This window comes from Adiantum capillus-veneris, chromosome 11 (assembly GCF_014529385.1).
Source record: "Adiantum capillus-veneris isolate H3 chromosome 11, ASM1452938v2, whole genome shotgun sequence".
NCBI lineage: Eukaryota > Viridiplantae > Streptophyta > Polypodiopsida > Polypodiales > Pteridaceae > Adiantum > Adiantum capillus-veneris.
The window spans coordinates 99,601,985-99,623,557 of NC_140941.1; the positions used below are offsets into that span (position 1 = coordinate 99,601,985).

A 21,573-nucleotide genomic window follows, 5' to 3' on the forward strand; every position below is an offset into this window, starting at 1 on the left:
TGTGGGGGCACTATTGCAATGGGTACGAGTGTGGATGGGATGCTGATAAACTATAAAAGAGTGTAGTGCTAATGCAGGGCAATAAGACTATGTATACATGCAAGGAATGATAGTGGGAAAGGATTGGTGGAATAACAAGAATAGTAGTAGTAGGTCTTCTTCTTGCATATTCTCATCACATGGACCTACACCCCTCAAGAAGATTGCGATGCTAATTAATGAGGTGAAAGTGTGATATGGTGATTAATGCAATAGCCGTGCACACATGCAAGTGAAGATAACGCATAAGGATTGGGAGAATGCCAAGAATAAATGATAACTTAGGTGCACTAAGAGATACACATACCCACAAGTAGAGAGAATGCACATTCTGTAGCATTTGTTGATCCCCGCCCCCCGCCCCCCTCCCCCTCTCGACGTTCCCCCAGAAAATAAAAATGATGACTTGGTTAGTGTTTTACCAATAATACGTTTTGAAAGCTGTCAATGGGTATCGAACCTAGGCCTTAATGTGGGCATTATCTTTCAAATTTCAATTGTAACTCAGTTAAAAGGATATTTTTTAAAGCCATTGCCAAAAAAGACCATTTTAAAATTCTCCTAGTTTTGGTGCCAAAATACGAAGGATTTGCTAGTTTGTACACTGAAAAGAAAAAAATTTGTTGGATTTCTTCAAACAAATCTTGAAGTCTAGCCAAGATTGTGGAATTTAGGAAGGGGAAAACAGGAAAGGTCAGATTTTATGTGAACACTGACACTCCCCTCCTTCATGTCCTAAGACCATTGCCATTTTAGTACAAATTATGATATGTTTTCAACTGTGGTGGGCACACCCAAGTAAGCTATAAAATGTGAATGTACATGATAAAGGGGTTTTATGATTTGTCTCAACTGAACAAGACTACTGTGGCACCAAATTTCCTCGCGGAATTCATTATAGATCGTCTGTTCCTCAGCGAGGACGAATGCGAAAGGATGCGCCTCGCGCAAAACTCTTGCGCTGCGTTTTCTAGCCTCTGGAAACCGCTGCTTTGTTCCTGCTTCCGGCTGCTTCGAGTTCAGCGCATTTTTGCCATTGCGGACTTAAACTACTCTCAGGTAAGCTCCTCAACTTTCTGCTTCCTTCTTATTGTCGTTTTTCGCGTTACATCAGATCGTCGTTCCTCTCTACGTGCCCCCGCTACTTAGTCCTTCATTTCGTTTTCCTCCTACACATATTGTTTGCACCATAGCTGAAACTTTCACTTTGCATGCGTTCCAGTAGTGCTTACCATTGCAGTGAGGCCCTTTCAGCTCATTTTGACCAGCTTGAGGTTTGGCTTATCGTGGATTTGCAAGGACTAGCTCTTTACACAATCTAATTTGTTTACAGATGCAGTCAATCAAGTAAAACATGTCTTGAGGCAAACAGAAGAAAACACTTGCGTTCTATGATTCCAATCCTATCATGTATTTCCCATTTCGACACGATGCGAATGCCAACGAGGTATCCTTACTTTTATGGACATGTACATGTGCACATGTAAAAAAAGTACACACATATACACAAGGATCAGCAAGTTAATTCTCTCGTGCATTTTGTGAGGTCATACTGCGACTCTATGATTGTCTTGTCAAAAGATTTGTTATAATGTAGTCAATTTTCACTATGATACATTTGTTTTGACACTGAAAAAACTGTAAGGATTAGCTGTTCAGGCACTCAGCCTGCTGAATAATTTTGAAAAGGTATAGCTCGGACTTAATTTATTAGGCTAGGCAAGGAAAGTTGTAGTCTTTAGAGCCAATCTTAGTATCAACACTCATAACTGAATGCGAACGTCAAGTTTACTTGTGGTTGTTTTAGGAACTTTGAGCACAAGTGTGTTTCATGAAACTCTTTTTGGTATGTGAGGCATAATTCAACAATGCTTTATATTGTTTCTAATTCATTTGTTTAGAGTTATTATGCCTGTATTGATCGTGCTTATCTGTAATTAATGATCAGAATATCTGTATTAATAGAAGTCAACTTTGAGTGAAGTAGTGGTCCACATTATTGAAAGCTGCAAGGGGTGAAGAGTTTTGCATAGCTAATTGTGAACTTACGAAACCAAGGACAATACAACCACAGATAGAAACGTGTAAAAAATAATCAATGAAATGCATGGATTTTGGATTTTGTGGAACACTTTTAAATTTGAGCTATCAAACAAATGTTTTGGAGTGAATCTGTCTCTTTCTTGGTTGGACCAAATTGACAAGATGTCGGTAAGAGAAGCAAACGAGGTTACTGTTAAACTTACCTAGAAGCATGATGCCTGTGTAAACGTGAGTGCTGGTTTTCTTGGTTAAAGGTTGAGGAGAATATGAGCACACCCTTATCTCTTACTGTTTGTTGAAATGTGAGTGCTGTTTTTCTTGAAAAATGTTTACGAGAAGCTACAGTTCTTTTCAAGAAGCAAATGGCTTGTTTAAATGTGATGCTGTTTTTCTTGACAAAGTTTTGAATTATTTTACTTTTATAGACACATGGAATACACTCTCCACATCATTTTGAGGTTTGACCTTGAGCATGAGGAGACACAATGCTATCATCAAGAATTTGTTTGCGAACTATTCAAGCCTTTTAGACTCCATTTATTTATTTTGTAGATTGTCAAAACACGAGTGAGTAAGCAAAGGAGCTTACAGTTCTTGCCAAGAACTGGACTGTTTGTTTAAGTGTGAATGCTGCTTCTCATTAGCGTGTCGGTTTACCGTACTGTTATAGATACATTAAATTCACTCTCCTCGTCATTTTGACCCTGAGCATGAAGACACATAATGCAGCCATGAAGACTTTGTTTGGGAACTGTTTAGTCTTTTTAGACTCTACCTATTTATTGTTTGGGTGTTGTTAAGTTGACCAATGTGCAACAAGTTTCATGGTGTTTTGAGCATTGGAATTTTGCTGATTCATTTGGTACTTTTGCACAGACCATGCTTAATAACTCAGGAGCCTCAAATTTACCTGAGTCTAACAACACAGCAAGACCGTATACGTCATCCTTTACTGCTCAATCTGGCTCATCCCCTGTTTTCCACCCTACAGGTGAACATGCCTAGGACCTTGTGATGAATAAATGTCAGAAACTGAACATGGTGTCAGGTTACTTTCTAATAATGACTTCTACGCGAAAAGTTGGGTGTCAATATATTCTTTTTTGTTGATCCATGCAGGATTGATTATTTTGGGTTGGCTATGATTCAGGCAGCATACCAGGGTTGCATAATGTGCATGGGAGCTACAATATGCCAACAATGCCTTCGTCAATGTCCTCTCGGAATCCTGTCGGTGCTGTTCACCAACCATCGGGAAGTCTACAGACGGGACGCTTTGCAGCCAACAACTTGCCAACTTCTTTGACACAAGTGAGTGTGTGTCAGCTTTTCACAAATCCTGTTTTGTAAATCAGATAATGTTCATGTGATTACGTTATTTACTACCCTTGACACTTGTCGTGACAGATTTCGCATGGAGGGCTGCATGGGCACAGTGGGCTGGGAAGTAGAACAGGATTAAGTTCTGGTGGTAGTGGTGCATATAGCAGTAGTCTAAATGGAACAGTAACCTCTGTTTCTGGGGCATCTCCAAACTCAGCAGCCTTAAATAATAGAGCAGCAGTTCCTGGACTCGGGGTTTCCCCATCCATGATAGGAGGTGCTGGCCCCCGTATCACAAATACTGCTACTAGCATGATGAGTGGAGCTGTTGGTGGTGGTTTGGGGCGAACAATGAATTCAGGAGCTGGTCTGAGCATTCCCAGTTTTAGTGGTTCACGGTTGGGTTCAAATGTATCTGGGCTTGGCATGCAAGGTCCCGGAAGACCAAGTAATGTTCTTCAACAAGGTAAAATTGGATTGCGTGTTTCTACTATTTGGACACTTGGAATTTGTTTTGGTTATCTTTGTTTTCTGTTTTTCTTTTCAAATTTTCACCTTTGACTTGCAAACTTCATTCAATCTAACTTATCGCGTTCTCTTTTTTTGATTTGGCATTCACCAAGGACTTGGAATAGGAACAGTCACTTGTCTTGCATGTGTGTATGGTGCCTCCCATGCTTTATATCAATCCAAACTCTCCACAGTTCTCGAATTTGTGAATGAAACTGATGGTATGCCTTTAGATTCTGTGTCAGAAGAGGCAGCACAGCTAACTGTGTCCTCACAATATCATGAGGATTCTTGGGAGCATAACCATCTGAGGTCTGGATCTGTCTCCAATCATATACAGGTAACCTTGTAGCCCATACTATTCAAATAGGAGGTTGTAGTGACTAGAATAGTCACCGCTTGGTGTAAGGCTCTTGAAGTGTGCTAGCGGCCTCTCTCTCCTTTTACCTTGCATTTGTTGGGGCAGAAACATGGACATTAGAGTTAAATTTACAGTATGTGCATTACTACCTGTCCGAGGCCCTCCTTGTTTTGCTTGTGAGGATTCATAAGGACCTCTTTATGCGTCAATGCCCAGCATGTACTGTCACTTGGCTGCACAACTCGCAGTGCTTTTCTATTTTATGTTGCTACCTGTTTGTTTGACCTGTTATCCAGAGGCAACTTCGCGAGTCAGCGCCTCAAGACTTTCCTACTATTGGGGCCTCTTGGGCGCATGCCTGCATGCAGCATGCTCTTCTGGGTTGGCTCTTGGGTCAAACCTTTTCCTCAATATCAGAATTCATTGGCAGATTCTGGCTGGCCTCCTGGAAGGAGGCTGAGCACTGTCACAATTAGATAAGTGTAACCACATACTTTATGCAGCTAGATGTATTACTTTGCTGTTTATCACGGTTTGTCATTTCGTCTCATTGGAATACCAATGTGTTGCTCACGATCAATGCAAACGGCCCTTGCAAGATGCAGTCTTTAGAGTCCTTTGACTCTAATATTCACAAAAAACTCGATTTGAGGACCATTCAACCTTACTATGGCAAACATATGTTGTAGAGACTTGAATGCTTGAGAGGGAGAGAGAGGGAGGGGGATAGGGAGAGAGCTTGAAAGTTGAGAGAGAGAGAGAGAGAGAGAGAGAGAGAGAGAGAGAGAGAGAGAGAGAGAGAGAGAGAGAGAGAGAGCTTTTAGCCTTGTAGAGTCTACGCCTAGGCTTGAAATCTTGACAGAGGCTAGAGCTTGAGCCTTGGCCCTTGAAAGCTTGTGTGCATTGTGAAGGTAAGGGGTGGGGGGAGGGGCATTTAATAAGGGGGAGACTCACAAGAGAAAAATGCCCAAATCTGAAAATCTGCCTGTTTCGGGGCCATTCCAAGTCACGACCACTTTGCGGAACGCCAATCCGCCGGCGTTCCCTGCCCATGAGGGGCCGTTCCCCAGTAACACTGCTGCAAGCACGCAGCAACCAATGGAGACGCAATTATCCCCTCCTGACTCCACACACACGGATGGGCATCGTCCAGCAAGCTCTCCCGCTCCATCTCTTGCTTTCAATGCCTCTCTTGTAGCGGTGCTCCGATGCTAGCTTAAGGAGACGTAGAAGCTACCCTTGGAGATGTGCGCCATGCTGGTCGAGTTTTCGCCCGCGGCAATAAGCACTTTGCCTCTTCAATTCCATCTCAATCTTTTCTATGGGGAAAGGACGGAGTGCGAAGGGACTACCATCGACTCTTGGTTGGCGAAATGGACGGACTACTTTGATTTGTACCATTTTATTGATGCCCAACGCATTGAAGGGACTACCATCGACTCTTGGTTGGCGAAATGGACGGACTACTTTGATTTGTACCATTTTATTGATGCCCAACGCATTGGTCAGACACACATCATGCTTCAGGGCAAGACCTACACGCGGTGGGCAGGATTACACCCTCAGCCGACGACTTGGGTAGATTTTCAGTTGGTCTTTTGCACTTACTTTTTGCAAGGACAAGATCGAATGCTTCAAGAAACTGTTCAAGTTAGAGATGAGAAAGAAGGCTTTGGACGCTTACTCACAGGAATTGAAGGACCTCCTCCACAAAAGGAAGGCCTTAGAAGTTAAGAGGATCCAAAAGTCGTTTGACAGATGATTTTTGGATTGCCGCCGGCGTACTGGAATGAGGTTCTATGTACAAGTTCGTAAAGGATTATGACAACACTTTGGCTGATTTTGGAGGTGGCTCGACGGTGGGAGGTATCCCAAATTGCGGCACCTCTTCGTCAAACTTTAAGCGCTTCGCTATATGTGCAGCTTCAAGTCAGCACTTAGAATCTCTATGGAAGAAATTCAAGGAATTTGGCAAATGCAATACGTCTCAAACCAAGGATCAAAAGAAGAATCAATCCGCGACAACAAGGATTGTTTGAAATAAAAGAAGAAATTGACTACCTCCATGACGGCAAAGACTTCGAGGTACTTTGCCTTTTTTTGATTTAGAGATATTTCATATTAATGCACATAGCTGCCGAAGTTGTCCGGTTGATAAGACCGTCTATGGCCGGTACGATCTTCTTGTGTGAAAGGGGATGGTCAAGCCGTGACGGTTTATTTGACAATGGGTACAGAATCTGAAGCTCAAGACTGTTTTTGCAAACTAACCCTACTTGGTCCAATATGCGGAAAGTCTGAGCTTAAATTGATGGATTGAGGTCGAACCACAAGTCGACCTCCACATTCAACACTATCATGAAGTCTTGGATTTCCACATTAGGGGTCCCTATCATGTAGACATTATTCTAGGCATGTCGTGATTCTATAACAAGACAGCTTCTCTGTGTATAGATTATGCATCTCATACTATAATTTTTGAGCTTGCTGGTGTGTATCAGGGTTCTCAATCCTTTGAGACCACTGATTTTGATGTAAACCTCGTTCAGAAAATGAATTTGCCATGATCCTTGTGTTGAAGTCTCTATCTGTTCTGACAAGGACGTCAATATTTATTTTTCTTTTCTTTGTTATTCAATTAATTCAAATTGGGATGCATCTTTGACTGAGCATGATGTGCGTTTATGATCATGACACTACCGTGAAGAAGTATTTAGATTCTGTTGGAATTAATTTGTTGATGTGTTTCCATGAGACCTACTCGATGGGCTTCCACTATCTCGTGGACCCGATCTTGATCACAGCCATCCTGTCTCTCGGCAACCTTATAGATATAGCTCGAAAGAGGAGGACGAGATAGCTAGGCAATCACAAGCCTATCTTGCAAAGGGTTTTATTAAGCTTGGTAAGTCTTCGTGGGACGCTCCTGTTCTTCTGGCTAAAAGAGGCGTTTTTGCGTAGAATACAAGGGTCTCAATAAGGTCACCATCAAGAACAAATATCCTTTGCCTAGGACGGATGACCTCATGGATCGACTCTCGGGTGCGAAATATTTCATTAAGATCGATCTCGGTCCAGATACCATCAGCTATAGATACACCCTTGTGACGTCCCGAAAATCGCGTTTTGTATACGGTATGCATATTATCAGTTTTTGGTTCTACTTTTTGGATTGACTAATGCTCTCCCAACTTTTTAATAGATGATGAATGATTTATTTCGTCCATATGTGGGAAAGTGGATTGTAGTGTTTCGCGACAATATACTTATTTATGGACGGACACTTGAGGAGCATTTGCAACACCTTGGCCACGTCATACTTATTTATGACGGGAGAAGAAGTATGCAAAGCAATCCAAATGCGATTTTTTCCGCATGAAGTTGTTGTATCTCGATCATGTCATCTTTGTAGATGGGATCCGAATTGATCTCGAAAAGTTTCGAGTGGTCCTACGGTGGGCCGTTCTACGAACCATACGGCAAGTGGAATCTTTTCTAGGTTTCATCGGATTTTTCAAGAAATCAATCAAGGACTACGCCAAGATTCTTGAACCCTTTACGGGTTTGCTAAGGAAGTTTAAAGCAATTAGCAGAGTCTTAGTTCATCCATCATGTGAACCGTTAAGCTCGATCAATGTTTTCTATTTCAGCTGCTTTAATGTTTTCAAACATTAAAGCAACTTGTTACATCTGCACCAATGTTGTAGCTCGTAGATTCGAATAATTATGCTATGGGTGCTGTTCTCCATCAAGATGGCCGATCCGTAGCGTTTGAAAGTCTCAAATCGTTGATGAGGATGTTTGCAAGAAAATTTTGTTTTGAGTGTCACGATGCTCCTAGTGCAAGACCCCCTGACATATACCGTACTTTGGCCTTAGTAAGCTGGTATTTCTATTGGCCGTATATGAAAGATTTCACTGAGGAGTATGTGCTAGAATGCGCACATTGTTAACTGAATAAGAGGCCGCCTCCATAGGCTCTCTATAGGCACTATTGGGGGGCTCTTTACTCGATTGATGTGGCGTTCCATAGGCTTCCGTTTATGGCGATGTGCAGCGAATGTGCCGAGTCTAGTGACTGCTATTGTTTCATTGGGGGTCGCTCCAAGCACTGCCCACATTATTGATACTCCATTTCGACTGGTTGCTTCAGGTAAATTGCCTAATTGTTAGTGCTGCGCTGCATTTGCTGCTATTGTACGCTGAGCCTGTCGGTTTTGAGCAATTGTGCTAGGCGATTAAGGGCTCTCTAAATTAAACACCCTATGGGGGAGGCTGGAGCCCTCTAAAGCTGAATGTCCCCTCTAAAGCTGAATGTCAAAAGCGAGTTGGGCTCTTACATCCTTTCAAATTCCCGATAAGAAAGATTTTATAGTTTGATTGCCTTGGAGGAATTGTGGTAATGATGCCATCTCGGTCATCTTTGACCGACTCACGAAGATGACACGCTTTATTCTACTTGCCCCACTATAAAGAGTTATGAGTTAGGCTCAGCTCTTTGTGGAGCACTTCTATAAGTTGTATCGTTTGCTTGAGTGACTATGAATCTAAGATCGCTCGCAATTTCTGACCAACCGTCTGCCAAAAATTTGAGACCCGCTTAGATATGTCGTCTTTAGGTTACCTTGAGATTGATTGACAAATTGAACTCACCAACCAAACCATGAAGGATATGCTACGTGCATGTCTCTCATTGTCAATCTGGTTGGAACACTATCTCCCACAAATTGAGTTTGCTTGTAATAGTACCAAGGATCTGCTACTGGCTATAGCCCGTTCATGCTTATGTACGGTTTTGACCTGAAACCACCCATCACCACTAGACTCTAAGGTGTTAAGATGCAATCCGTCGCCAAGTTGTGACCGGTTTCTTGCACGACATGCAAGAAATACTTGTGATCGCTAAAGAAGATCGGGCTACCTTTTATGCTAACCTGCATTGACAACCTTGTGATCAGGGGATGTGGGTGTACCTAAAAGGACTGAAGGATTTTGAAACGATCTGGACCGGTCAATGCTTAAAGTTATCTTCATGGTATTGTCGTTCATTTCAAATTACCAAGAAGATTAGTGATGTATTACAAACTGGATGTCCCCTTCAACATTATTGTCCATCCCGTGTTCCACGTTTGTTGCTTGAAGGTGCGGTTGGGCAAAATAAACAAGTCATTCATTTAGAAGAATTCTTGAGTTTGAAGGATACCTGTGCAATGCACTTGATCCCGAACTGGTTCTTGATCAAAGGGTCAAACGGTCTCAAAGGTTTCTTACCGCGAGTATTTGATCAAGTGGAAGCATCGACCTAAGGCAAGTGCTACTTGGGAATCAGTAAGATTTGTGAAGACTCATTTCCCCGGTTTTATAACCGAGGGTTTTGTGAGGACAACAATTAAAAAGAAGGGGGAAGTTTTACGTCCCCAAACATCATGATGGGTGCTTGAGCTATGTCTTGGTCCTATGGTTAGGTTGGTTAATGAGTCCTATTATCTATAAATAGGACCCTTGCCTCATTTGTGACTATCTTGTGGGATCACCACTCTTGGAGGCCCTTGGTAGCTTTACCTGCATATCTGTACTAGTGTGGACTTGGTTGTATGGAACATCAGCCCTTGTGGTAGAGGCTAACCCGTTGGTTGTAGACTTCTAGGCTCATGGGTGAGCCCATAATTGCTCAATGGCTGGGAGGTGAGCTTGACGTCCGGACTCCGCTCTCTACGCTCGTTTATGCGTGAGTATGGCTTGTGTCAGGTCATGTGTGGTGGATGTATCCGGGGAGGGACTAACAATTTCTCTATTAGCTCTGACAAAGCTACCACCATTGCATGAGCTTGGGCAACCTTGACACTAAGAACCCCTCAAAGGCAGGATGCCCTTTTTTGAGGACAGTCAGTTGTGTGAACGTCGCTTGCGCTCATGTTGGAGATTCATACTACCCTTGTTGAGCTTCCTTTGGTGGAAGAAGCTCTTGAGCATGACTCTTGGACGTGTGCCACACATTCAAAGTTTGACGCGGTGGAGTGAAACAACACTTGGATGTTGGTTACTGAGGCCTCGGAAGCGGAAAGGTATTTAGTCCAAATGGATCTTTAGGACAAAGTACAAAGGTGACGGTTCCATTGAGAATTTGAGAAGCACAAGATGTGACCTCGGCTTACGGCTATGCACAACACTTGGCTTTGAATTCGATGAGACTTTTACTTGCATAACTACGCTGGCCTCCCTTGCAGATTGATGTGAAGAGTGTAATCCTCAATGACACTGTCACGACAGAGGTTTATGTGGAGCAGCCACTTGGCTTCAGAGTTGTAGGATTATGTGTATTAATTGAACAAGGCAATCCATAGCCTCAAGCAGGCCCCTAGAGCTTGGTGTTAGAGGATTGATGTAATCACTTTTGACGATGGACCAGACAGAAACACTGCGATAACTGTAAACTACGCACTTGGCACACTTTTAGTACTTCAAAACAACTTGAAAAAGAGAGAGAGAGAGAGAGAGAGAGAGAGAGAGAGAGAGAGAGAGAGAGAGAGAGAGAGAGAGAGAGAGAGAGAGAGAGAGAGAGAGAGAGAGAGACGACACGGTGCGACGAAGTTCCGAGCCAAGACGTGTTGGCCCCAAAGACTGGCTCCCCTTTCGATCTCTTTATTATTGACTTGCAAAGGGACAACTCCCGTTGCGTCCAGATCTTCTAGTTTGCATCCAGATGCTTGAAAAAATGGCCCTCTAGGCACTTATAAAGAGTACAAGGGTTGCTAAAAGCAGAGCCCCAAAAGCATAAGGTCTAAAAGCATTTTATCCCATAAGGTCTAGAAGCATCTTGTCCCAAAAGCATGTGCTTCCTAAAAGCTTGCATAAAAGCTATCTTGCCTCCAACGCAAAAAGCGGAAAGTCCGTTCATTAGTGTGATGTTAGCAACCAGTCGCACTAAACACGGAAATCCGTACTGCAGTGACGCATGACAGGTCTGCGTGTTTTGCGGAAATCCAATCCAAAGGTCAAGCTTTCTTATTTTGGGTTTAGGCTCCCTGGTCGGTGCTTCGTAAGTTGGTTATTAATTCCTAACCCTTAATTTGTTTTGGGCCACTCAACATAACTTTTTAAGTTGGATTTTCTTCCACTTCTTCTGTTCTATCACTATTCAGGCTTCTCTTGCAAAACTCACTCGGTTAGTCCAAGACCTGAAGGTCACATGGATGTCCTAGCATCATGCAAATGACTTAGATGCAAATACTTCACAAAGAATTCCGGCTTTGACCAAGAGATTGGCATGGACCACCTTCCTAGAGAGTGTATTTGGGACAGGCCAAATGAACGCATTGGACCGATGTGTCAGTGACTTTGGCAGAGAAACCCTAACCCTAAAACCCGTCATATACCACCTTCTAAAATAAAAGCAATCGTCCTCAATTGCAAGACACAAAAATGCTCATACTTCTAACATTCATGTAGCTTAAAATCTGACAATTGTTCATTGTGACGTGCACATCTAACCCTATGTGTACGTGGACAAGCTACTTCATGACATGGGTTCAGTTCAGTTAGATTAGGAAGTGTTTTGATACTTTTGTGAGTGTTCGCAGACCGTGCATGTCCAGACACTTAGAGTAGATGCATATCCTACGGTTGCACACAGCATGATCATCAAATTTCCATCAGAACCCATCAGGAGCATTTTTACAGTGCATAGACCTATTTTCCCTATTTTAGCCATTTTTCACTTATTATTTTTAAGTGACTTGTTGGGAACTAGGTAGGGCAAATTAGCAAGTCAAGTACATAAGCAACCTAGCGCTAGCATAATCTGGCAGAAGAGGCAGCAGGAACACTTTGTTCAACAGGCACCTTCTCGGCAAGACCCCAACAAGACACCTAGCGTTTTTGCAACAGATGACCCCTAGCGTTTTTCAGCAAGATCAACCCCTGGCGTATTTGCATTGCAGATCAGCCCCGGCAGTAGCAGAGCACAAGAAGTAGCCTAGCGTTTTGCATTTGCAAGGCGATCTAACGACAGCAGCAGCCCCTAGTGCTTTTGCATCAGCATGTCAACCTAGCGTTTTGCAATTTTCGGCGACATTCAGCCCCTCTGCATCAGCGTTTTCAGTTTTCAGCAGTCAGACACCGCAGTAGAAGCCCTGAACTTCGCAGATCTCACCTTCCCGTAGTAGATCCTCGCCGCGCGGTGAGGTCCATCGAAGTTTGCAGTTTCAGCCCGGAAAACGCAGATGCTGAACGCAAATTTCAGCATCTGCGTTTTCAGCGCGTCGTCGTCGCATCGTTGTCATCGACATAGAGTCAGATTTCAACAGATTTTTCAGATTTCAGCCCTTAGCGTTTTCAGATTTCAGCCCGTCTCGTCGTCGTCCTCATCGTCGGCAAGTCCAAGCATTGTAGAGATTTGTGCAATCAATAGTAGACCGCTCTCGCCATAGAGAGTGGGCCTTCGAAGGAGGGTTTTGACAACATTCTGGTGTCGTATTCTTCTCTCTCTACCTCTCAGTCTCATGCACCTTCATTCACAGTGTTCCCCACTTTGTTTGTGTCCATTGCACTCTCTCACTAAAGGAACGGAAGGTTCTCCCTTCCGAAAGTAAAAGGAACCCTTAAGCACAATTCGGAGCACTCATCTTGAGCAAAGTTCAGCATTCACTTCCGCTGAACCTTACAATCATTCATTCATGCATTCTTATGTCATGATGGCCGTGAACACATAAAAGCTAGCTGTAGACACCTCGGGTGCATCTGAAATCCGTCTTATGACCGGTATCTTAGCCAATGCCTATAAAAGGTCATTGGATCTTGCTTGGATGTCAATCACACACCGAAGATCTTAGCCAATGCCTATAAAAGGTCATTGGATCCTGCATGTAGTGCGTGCGGCGGTGCGCACACCTAGATTTTAATCATAATTATAATTTTTATTAATCATGAATTCGTACAACAAAATTCTCAGTTCATGTTAATCTTTAGTCATAGTTCTTTCCTTATTCAGCTGTAGCTACTTGAGTAGCATGATTACTGAAATTCAACACCAATTCTTTGTTCTTGTGCGTCAACTGGATAGTCCGTTCTTTGGCATCAAATCAGACATGATACTTGTAAAACCATGGCATGCCCAATAGAACATCACATCCTCCCAATAGAACATCACATCCAGTTGACTTGTAGAAGTCAATTGGATGTGTAAATGTCTGAACTTGTAGTCGAAGTGATCCGATCAACGGTGTCGATGATGTGTAGGTCCATTAGCCATTTGTGCTTCAACTTGTGTCCCTTTGGTATACTTTTCAATACCTAATCTTGTTGCTAATTGTGGGGAGATAAAGTTTTGCATAGAGCTTTAGTCGAAGAGGATAAGGGCATCTTGATCTTTGAAGTTTCTTAGTGCTTGACATGGTTCATTGGATTCATCGACGGTAGGAACACTTATCAAGTCAGAAATCAATCCATTTGAAGGTCGAGACTTCTTATTTCTTGTGTTTTCATTCGGGAGAATCAATCCAATTGAAGGTCGGGACTTCTTATTTCTTGTGTTTTCATCCGTGGAGGGTCTTTTGTTATTGTTTCTGGGCAGTCCCAAGCAATATGACCGCGAAGGCCACATTTGTAACACCTTCCTTCTGTTCGGTATTGTGCCATCTCTTCAAGAGTCAGCTGTCGAGTAGATGTGTCGGCCACTGTGCTAGTTCACGGTTGTGGGGGATCTTGGACGGAGGATGAAGGATTTGGGTTTCTCTTGTGGGAGCGAGCGGTCATATTAGTGAACACCAATTCTTTCTTCATAATGTGGTAGTCCACTCTTGCATGAGACATAAGCTGTAGCATATTGGATACCACTTTTCCTATACTTTAATCTCGTAGTGGAAAAGATAGGCCCACAATGTACTTCTCAATCTGTTCTGCAAAAGTAAATGTGATAAGCGTCCCAAAATCTTTGGTTGTAAATTGGCAGAGTTGAGAGCAGACTATGTTGCAATTATATCCACTTCGAATGTCTCGTCAAGGAAGCTTGGGTAGAAAGCGAGCTTGAAATCATGCCAGGTCTTTGGGTTGTCTAGTTTCTTAGTTAGGGCGGTTCACCAAGTCAAAGCACTATCTTTGAGAAAAGATTTAACCTGTAGCAACTTGGAATCTTCTATAAAATTTTCGTTACTGAACAAAACATCAAAATGTTGTAAAAACTTGAGAGCATTGTGGGAATCTTGGATGCCTGAGAAGGTAATAAATTTGGCACCACCATCCTTGAAGGGTTTTGGTCCTTATTCTGCCAGGGGAGGTGCTGAATAATAATAATAATAATGGTGATGGTGTCCATCCGTTGCATAAGTGGGTGCAGTTGGTGGTGGAGGAACGTAGGGTGGAGGTGCCTGTAGTGGTACTTCAGAAACCACACGCGGTTGTTCTCTTGAAGGCATGTTCTTAAAAATGCCTCACAGAAATTGAGAGACATCTCAAGAGTTCTGTCGTGAAGTAGTTGGGTAATTTTGGGGAGGATCAAAGGAGTAAATATGGGAAGGTTTGGGTGGCATAACAGGGTTAACATAGGGATTCAAGGTGCTCGAATAGCTATGCAAAGCTTCCAAATCAATCCTCTCATCCCCAATGAAGACGGAAGCGCGCCCGATGCGCAATGGACTAAGGGTGAGGAGTAGCTAATAAGTCCGGGGCAGGGACACAAAGATTCTTTGATAAAAAAAATTATGTAAAATCTGGAAGCGACAACTTGCTCTGTCTGCTCTTTGGTAGGACCAATATGCTTTTAGAAAAGCACACGCCTGAAGCTCTGATACCATTGTAATCACTTTCGACGACGGACGGATGGAAACACAGAGATAATTGCAAACTACACACTTGGCACACTTTTAGGACTTCAAAACAACTTGAAAAAGAGAAAAAGAGAGAGAGGACACGACACGACAGAGTTCTGAGCCAAGACGCGTGGCCCGAAGACTGGCGTCCGTTTCGCTATTTCTTTATTATTGACTTGCAAATGTACAACTCCTGTGTGGTCCAGATCTTCCAGCTCTGCGTCCAGATGCCTGAAAGAATGTCCCTCTAGGCACTTATAAAGAGTACAAGGATTGCTAAAAGTAGAGCCCCAAAAGCATCTTATCCCTAAAGCATATGCCATCTTATCCCAAAAGAATATGCTCCTTAAAAGCTTGCGTAAAATCTATCCTACTTTCAACGCAAAAGCGGAAAGTCTATCTAGTAGTGCCATGTCAGCAACCAGCAATGCTAAACGCGGAAATCAGTATTGCAATGACACGTGGCAGGTCAACACGTTTTGTGGAAATCCAATTTAAAGGTCAAGCTTCCTTATTTTGGGTTTAGGCCCCCTCGGCTGGTGCTTTATAAGTTGGTTAGGGTTAGGATTATTAATTCCTAACCCTTAATTTGTTTTGGGCCACTCGGTAGAATCTTTTAAATTGGGTTTTCTTCCTCTTCCTTTGTTCTATCATTATTCAGGCTTCTCGGCCCGTTCCTACAAAACTTGCTCAAGTTAGTCCAAGACCCGAAGGTCACATAGATGTCCTAGCATCATGCAGATGACTTAGATGCAAATGCTTCATAGAGAATTCTTGCTTTGACCAAGAGATTAGCATGGACCACCTTCCTAGGGAGAGTGAATCTGGGACAGCAAGCCAAACGAACGCATTGGACCGATGCGTCTATGACCTCGGCACAAAAACCCTTACCCTAAAACCCGCCACAATTGATGATTTCTTCACACATACCGGGCTACAATGTACACTAGGGGATTCTTACCGCTACGTTGCTTTCCATTGTACTCAGGTTGCAATTATCATCATGCATGTTGATGACCTCATCTTTATAGGTTCATGGTTAGACAAGATTTGGAGCATTGGCATGACCCAACCGGAATAGGAAAAGTCGACCTCGAGCGGGGTCAAAAGAAAAGATTTTGATCTGCATGTAGAGACTTGCAATTTGCGGCAGAAACTGTGTTGGGATTCTCTAGCCGTACAACTTGTTGATGTGGTAGCGTATGGAAAAGCTGATGATGTGGCAGTTGGGACGCTGCTGCTATTTGGCAAAGTTATGAAATCAGTTACTTTGCAAAGCTTTTGGGGTGACCAACCATTAAAAGCAGTTGATTTAGCTGATTTTAGTGCTTGTAAAAGCGGAGGTCAAGAGCCTTTAAATATGTGTCTTAGGAGAGCCTCATTCACGCAGTTTTTGGACGATTAGGCTCTTCCTGACAATCGCATCTTAGAAGATCAATAACAAAGAAATACCGCAAGGACCCCTAGTTGAGGGGCTCTTCAATATGGTGCGACTTTGTGTCTTGACTCAATTGTTAATTTCTTGCCCATTCAATTATTCTAAGAGAGTGCAAATTTGTTCTGGTTGTGTTAGGCCTATTATATTTATGGAGTTTTGAGGTTTTTCCCATGTTTAACGCTTATTTAAGGGCTGAATCTGGGCTTATCCCGGATTCATCTAGGTATATACATGCTTATGGGGTTTTGAGGTTTTCCCCACAATTGTGTTTTTGTTGGGTGTTTGCCCTACCTACACCTACCTTACTTTATGTGCCGATGGTAGGCGATCACTCGTGGAGTAAGCAGAGTTTGTCCATTCTCTGTCTTCAAGGTCCTCTCTCTCTCTCTCTCTCTCTCTCTCTCTCTCTCTCTCGCGCGCGCGTGCGCGCTTGCACGCTTTGGCACATGTGTATTCCCACACAATTGAGGAAGATGAATGGTCGGATCGTAGCATTTAATTGATCCCATGAGCGTTGATATTGCTCGTGCTTTTTCTACTACGTGGAAGAGTGGGTATGGTTCTTAGGAGCCTTTGGTCGATCAATCTCGTCATTCAGTGTGACGATAAGGTTGTAGGTCTCCAACACTTCCTCGATAAGCACTCTCCATTCTTGGTCTCCAAGATCGCCTCGATAAGCACTTAGTCTCCAAGATCGCCTTGGTAAGCACTCCCCTTTTGAGCGGTTTTCAAATGCTGAAAGGGAAAGAGGCCCTCGTGGGAAAATTCTTTCCATTCAAATTATTGACTGCTTTAGATGAACCCTCCTTTGTGGACCTGGTGTGGAGAGCGTTCGTTGCACCTGATGCAGCCTACACCACCTTCCTCCTCTGAGATGTGCCGACTACACACCTACACTGCTCCTACTTCAACCCTTTTTTTCCTGCTCGCTCCCGCCCGATTATGACCATCTTGCCACTGATACCATTGTCTCGGCCTCCTTCAGAGCCGTGGCTATTGATTTTGCAATCCCTATAAGCCGCTCAGATCGTGTCAGCCTTAGAAGATATGTCTGACATGGCTTTCTACTTAGCTGTAGAGCTAGCAGTGGCTTCCGATTTTGCTAGCCCCGTAGCCATCAAGCTTTTGAACCTGGAGAAACAGAGGCAACACGAGAATCTTCTTGTCACGAAACTCTACACCATATCATGATTAGACCTCCTTAAATGCTCCAAGTATCATCCAATGGCTCATCGATCATGTCGTCTCCACCACGAGAAGTCTCTTGAACATCCTTCTTTGATGCCATGGCCAAGACTCTCCAAGGTCACAAGAGAATCCTCCATAGACACGTACAAACCGGGATAAGGCGCAAAAGCAACCTCTTCTGAAGAGATCTCCAACCTCCTTAACAAGGGACAGATAGACTGGGCTGAAATTGGTCCAAGATCAGCCTCTTCTGCCGGCCGAAACAGTCCGCCTCCCTGGCTGAAAATCAGCAAAGGTAGTAGGCATCTAGGGGTGTGTGTGTAGGTGTGATTTGTAGCAGTTGAAACACCTTTCTTGCTAGTGTGCCTAGCAGTAAATTACATGAAAAATCCGTTGGCTAAGAGAAATTTGTGAATTGTCTTTCAATAGCTTATTGATTTGTACCTTTTCAGCGAATCTGGTGGAAAAGCTTGTGTTGCGAACTTTGTGGTTTTATGCATTACAGCATCTCCGCAGATGGTCTCACTCTTAGGAAGCAATTTTTCAAATTCGCTAGGAAGTATAGGTCAAGGCCAGGTGGCTGCTGGGAATGGACAATTGTCTTCCATGGGTTTAATGAGCGATGGTGCTACAAATGATGGGGTGGCCTTTGACATGAACGATTTTCCACAGTTGTCAACACGTCCAAGCTCTGGAGGGTCACAAGGAAGCATGGGTCTATGCATTTCTCTCATCTCTTTTTTTGATTCAATATCTGCCATTTCATGTGTGCTCTGTAGCTGATGGAAGGTTGTCTATGGCAGCTTCATTGAGGAAGCAAGTTGGTGTAAATCCTATTGTTCAACAGAGTCAAGAATTCAGCATTCAGAATGAAAATTTTCCTGCCTTGCCAGGGTTTAAAGGTATCCAGTAGTTTTTTCTTTTATGCTCTGTCTGGGCTAGACTTGCGAGTATTAAGAGACCATCTCTCTGTCCAGGCGGAAACAGTGATTTTACTGCCTTGCATCAGAAAGATCCACAACTTGAGAATGCTTTTGCATCGGTACCGTCTCAACAATATGCGGTAATACTCTTAGTTGCTTTTGTGAGTCCTACCTGTTGGTCATAAATATCACTAACTGTGGTCCAGTCCTTTACAAGCTCTAATACGTGGGACTCATGTTATCTGAAGCTTGATTGGGGCAAATAATCTTTGTTTGTCTCACATGTGTTGTGTAGAAAAGCAAAGTATAAGACCCATGTACTTGTAGTGATCGTCACAGAGATCTTTGCTGAGCTAGGGGAAGGGTGAGGGGCAGGTGATATTTTACTGTCTTGGTGGCTTTATTTAGCGGAGTTCCTGCCAACAGAGGGGAAGGGTGACTCTTATAGCTTTTAAAAGGAGAGCGCATGGTTGAGTTTGTGTTTGTGATACCTGGAATCAAGTCTTTTGCCCTTATTCGGCAAAAAGAAGGTTCATATTTTTGCAATGGCAGTTAATTCAATTGGTGGATGGTTTGTTTTCTCAAGCACTTCAAATAACTGTAAGAGAAGCTTTACTATGTTTCTGATATCATTTTTTGTTGTGTTTGGATGTTTGCAGATTGGAAGGTCAGCTGGTTTCTCTTTAGGAGGCTCGTTTGTACCTCACCGACAGCTGCAGCAGCAGCCTTCACAGCATCAAGGACAACATAGCATACCGGCAAGCGCGGCTCCCGGATCATTCAATGCTGCCAATACTATTGATATGCTTCAAATGCACTCCGCTGCAGAAGCTTTTCAGGTATTAGATGATTCCTGCTCCGTAAAGTTAACAGGAAATCCCTTGAGAGACTCAAGTATAGTTTGGCTGTGATATGAAGTGCAGGCTCAAGTTGGAGGACCTCCTGGTGCAAGCAGTAGTCATGTACCTATAGCGAGCTTGAGGTCAACTGGGAACCCTACACTAACCTCTTATGACCAGCTTGCACAGCAGTATCAGCAACAGCATAACCCCTCACAGTTTAGGCTAGGTGCTCGTCAACAACTAGCTGCGATGGACCAGTTAACCGGAGAACAGGGGACACAGGGGTTGGCAGCAGTTGACCCCTTTGGTCTTTTAGGCCTGCTTAATGTGATTAGAATGTCAAATCACGACTTGACTACCTTAGCACTTGGCACAGACCTTACAACCTTAGGACTGGATCTTAATGCTAGAGATAACCTGTACAAGAGATTTGCCTCTCCTTGGGCTGAGGGACCAGCGAAAGGTGAGCCCGAGTTTACGTTGCCGCAGTGCTACGTACATGAAGCTCCTCCTCTTCAGGTTGGTTGTCCTGTTGCAAGAGGTTTTCAAAACTTGCTCCAATTCTTTCAGTCGCTTGTTTAAAGGTGAAGGAGTTTCTAAAACTAGATAAATGTGTGCAGCCGGGGTATTTTACTAAATTTTCACAGGGTACTCTATTTTACATTTTCTACAGGTCAGAGACGAGTCTATTTTTCTTCTCTAACATACTGAGCCATTTTTTTGAACGTATTATTTTTCCATCTTACTCTAGTTGTCCCTCCACTCAATGTTTATTCTTTTTTTTTCATTCATTTTTGCAGCATGCCAAATGATGAAGCTCAACTTTATGCTGCAAATGAGCTGTGAGTATTGGCTGTATGTTGCATTGTGTTGTTTCTCACTGCAATTGCTTTGTTTTTTGTGGCCAACATCTCTCTGCATTACGGCTGCGGCTGTGGAGTGCGTGTAGAGGGGTGTTGCTACATACACAAGGCATGTACATGTTTGAACACACATTCATCTGTCGGCTTTAGTTTCTCACACTCGTTTGATTTTATCTAGGTACAACCAGGGCTGGTTCTTTCACAAGGATCTGCGCACTTGGTTTGCTCGAGTACCCAACGTGGAACCACTCGTAACAACACCCACGTACGAGCGAGGATCGTATTACTTTTTCGATGCAAATACTTGGGAACTAAGAAGAAAGGTAAGGGTTTGTGTAAGCCTTTTGTGCACGGGAGGCTTCAGGTTGGTTCTGATGTGAGTTTTCCCTGCAGGATCATTTTGTGGTTCAGTATGACATGATGGAAAAGAAGCCTCAGCTTCCACAGCATTAGCTCGGAGGGACATATTACCCCCCCCCAAAAGGAAAAAAAAGGAAAAAAGAAACACCCGCAAAACCCCTGCCTCAAACGCACGTTTGAGAGCTGGGTTGTAAGATCAGCCTCTTTGTAACGTCTTGAACAAATTATTTCATGAGTGGAAAGGAAGGCGCCAGTTTCATTTTTCACTGCATCATCTTGAGTACGGCATGCTGATTGGTGAATGTCACTCTGAACAAGTAGCTTTGGTTATGATGCAATTACTAACTCCAGCCCTCAATTTCAACGTTAGCCAATTAACATTGCAAGAGCAGCAGTAATGAACATTTTTTTGTACAGGATGCTCAAGAGTTGTTTTAGTTTCTGGCCCAATGAACATATCCACATGGCAGGCTATGGTCTCTTGAAGCTCTTAAAGCAGCATTACTAGTAGTTGATTTAAAAGGGGGGACCATTTGTAGTTGACTTTTGTTGCATATGTAGACCATGTCAATAAGGTTGTGCATAGCAGGATGGAAAGCCTCGAGCTCATATTCATATCTCTCTCTCTCTCTCTCTCTCTCCCCCCAGCACATTACAACAAAGTTATACTGCCAAATAGGCAATGAAAGGTACACTTGGTGAAAACTCCTTCAATTTCAAAGAAATGCAAAGCTGTAGGGATAGCACCACCAAAGATGCAGGTTCACAAAAGTGGGAGAAACAATCTGAAGAGTAGAAGATTTATAAATGGCCAACCAAAGTGCTGTAAGCTCTAGACTAACCGAATTACATGACTGTATGCCACTCACACAATCTCT

The 21,573-nt window shown here is 43.3% G+C and overlaps 1 protein-coding gene across 3 annotated transcripts; it reads left to right on the top strand.

Moving 5' to 3' along the window:
- Positions 1-888: 888 nt before the first annotated feature.
- Positions 889-20,966, top strand: LOC147447725 (putative NOT transcription complex subunit VIP2). 3 transcript variants are annotated; one of them, XM_086523440.1, is made up of 14 exons: positions 889-1,098; positions 1,373-1,486; positions 2,959-3,073; positions 3,233-3,393; positions 3,490-3,871; positions 18,213-18,422; positions 18,511-18,609; positions 18,685-18,770; positions 19,290-19,469; positions 19,554-19,991; positions 20,093-20,145; positions 20,273-20,314; positions 20,514-20,658; positions 20,729-20,966. In XM_086523440.1, exons 2-14 carry the CDS (start codon positions 1,448-1,450, stop codon positions 20,786-20,788), a joined length of 2,010 nt encoding a protein of 669 aa, XP_086379566.1. In that variant the 5' UTR covers positions 889-1,098; positions 1,373-1,447; the 3' UTR covers positions 20,789-20,966. The 3 variants fall into 3 exon arrangements, with proteins under 3 accessions (XP_086379566.1, XP_086379567.1, XP_086379568.1); XM_086523441.1 differs by having other exon boundaries at positions 18,264-18,422; XM_086523442.1 differs by lacking the exon at positions 889-1,098 and having other exon boundaries at positions 1,463-1,486; positions 3,202-3,393.
- Positions 20,967-21,573: the final 607 nt, after the last annotated feature.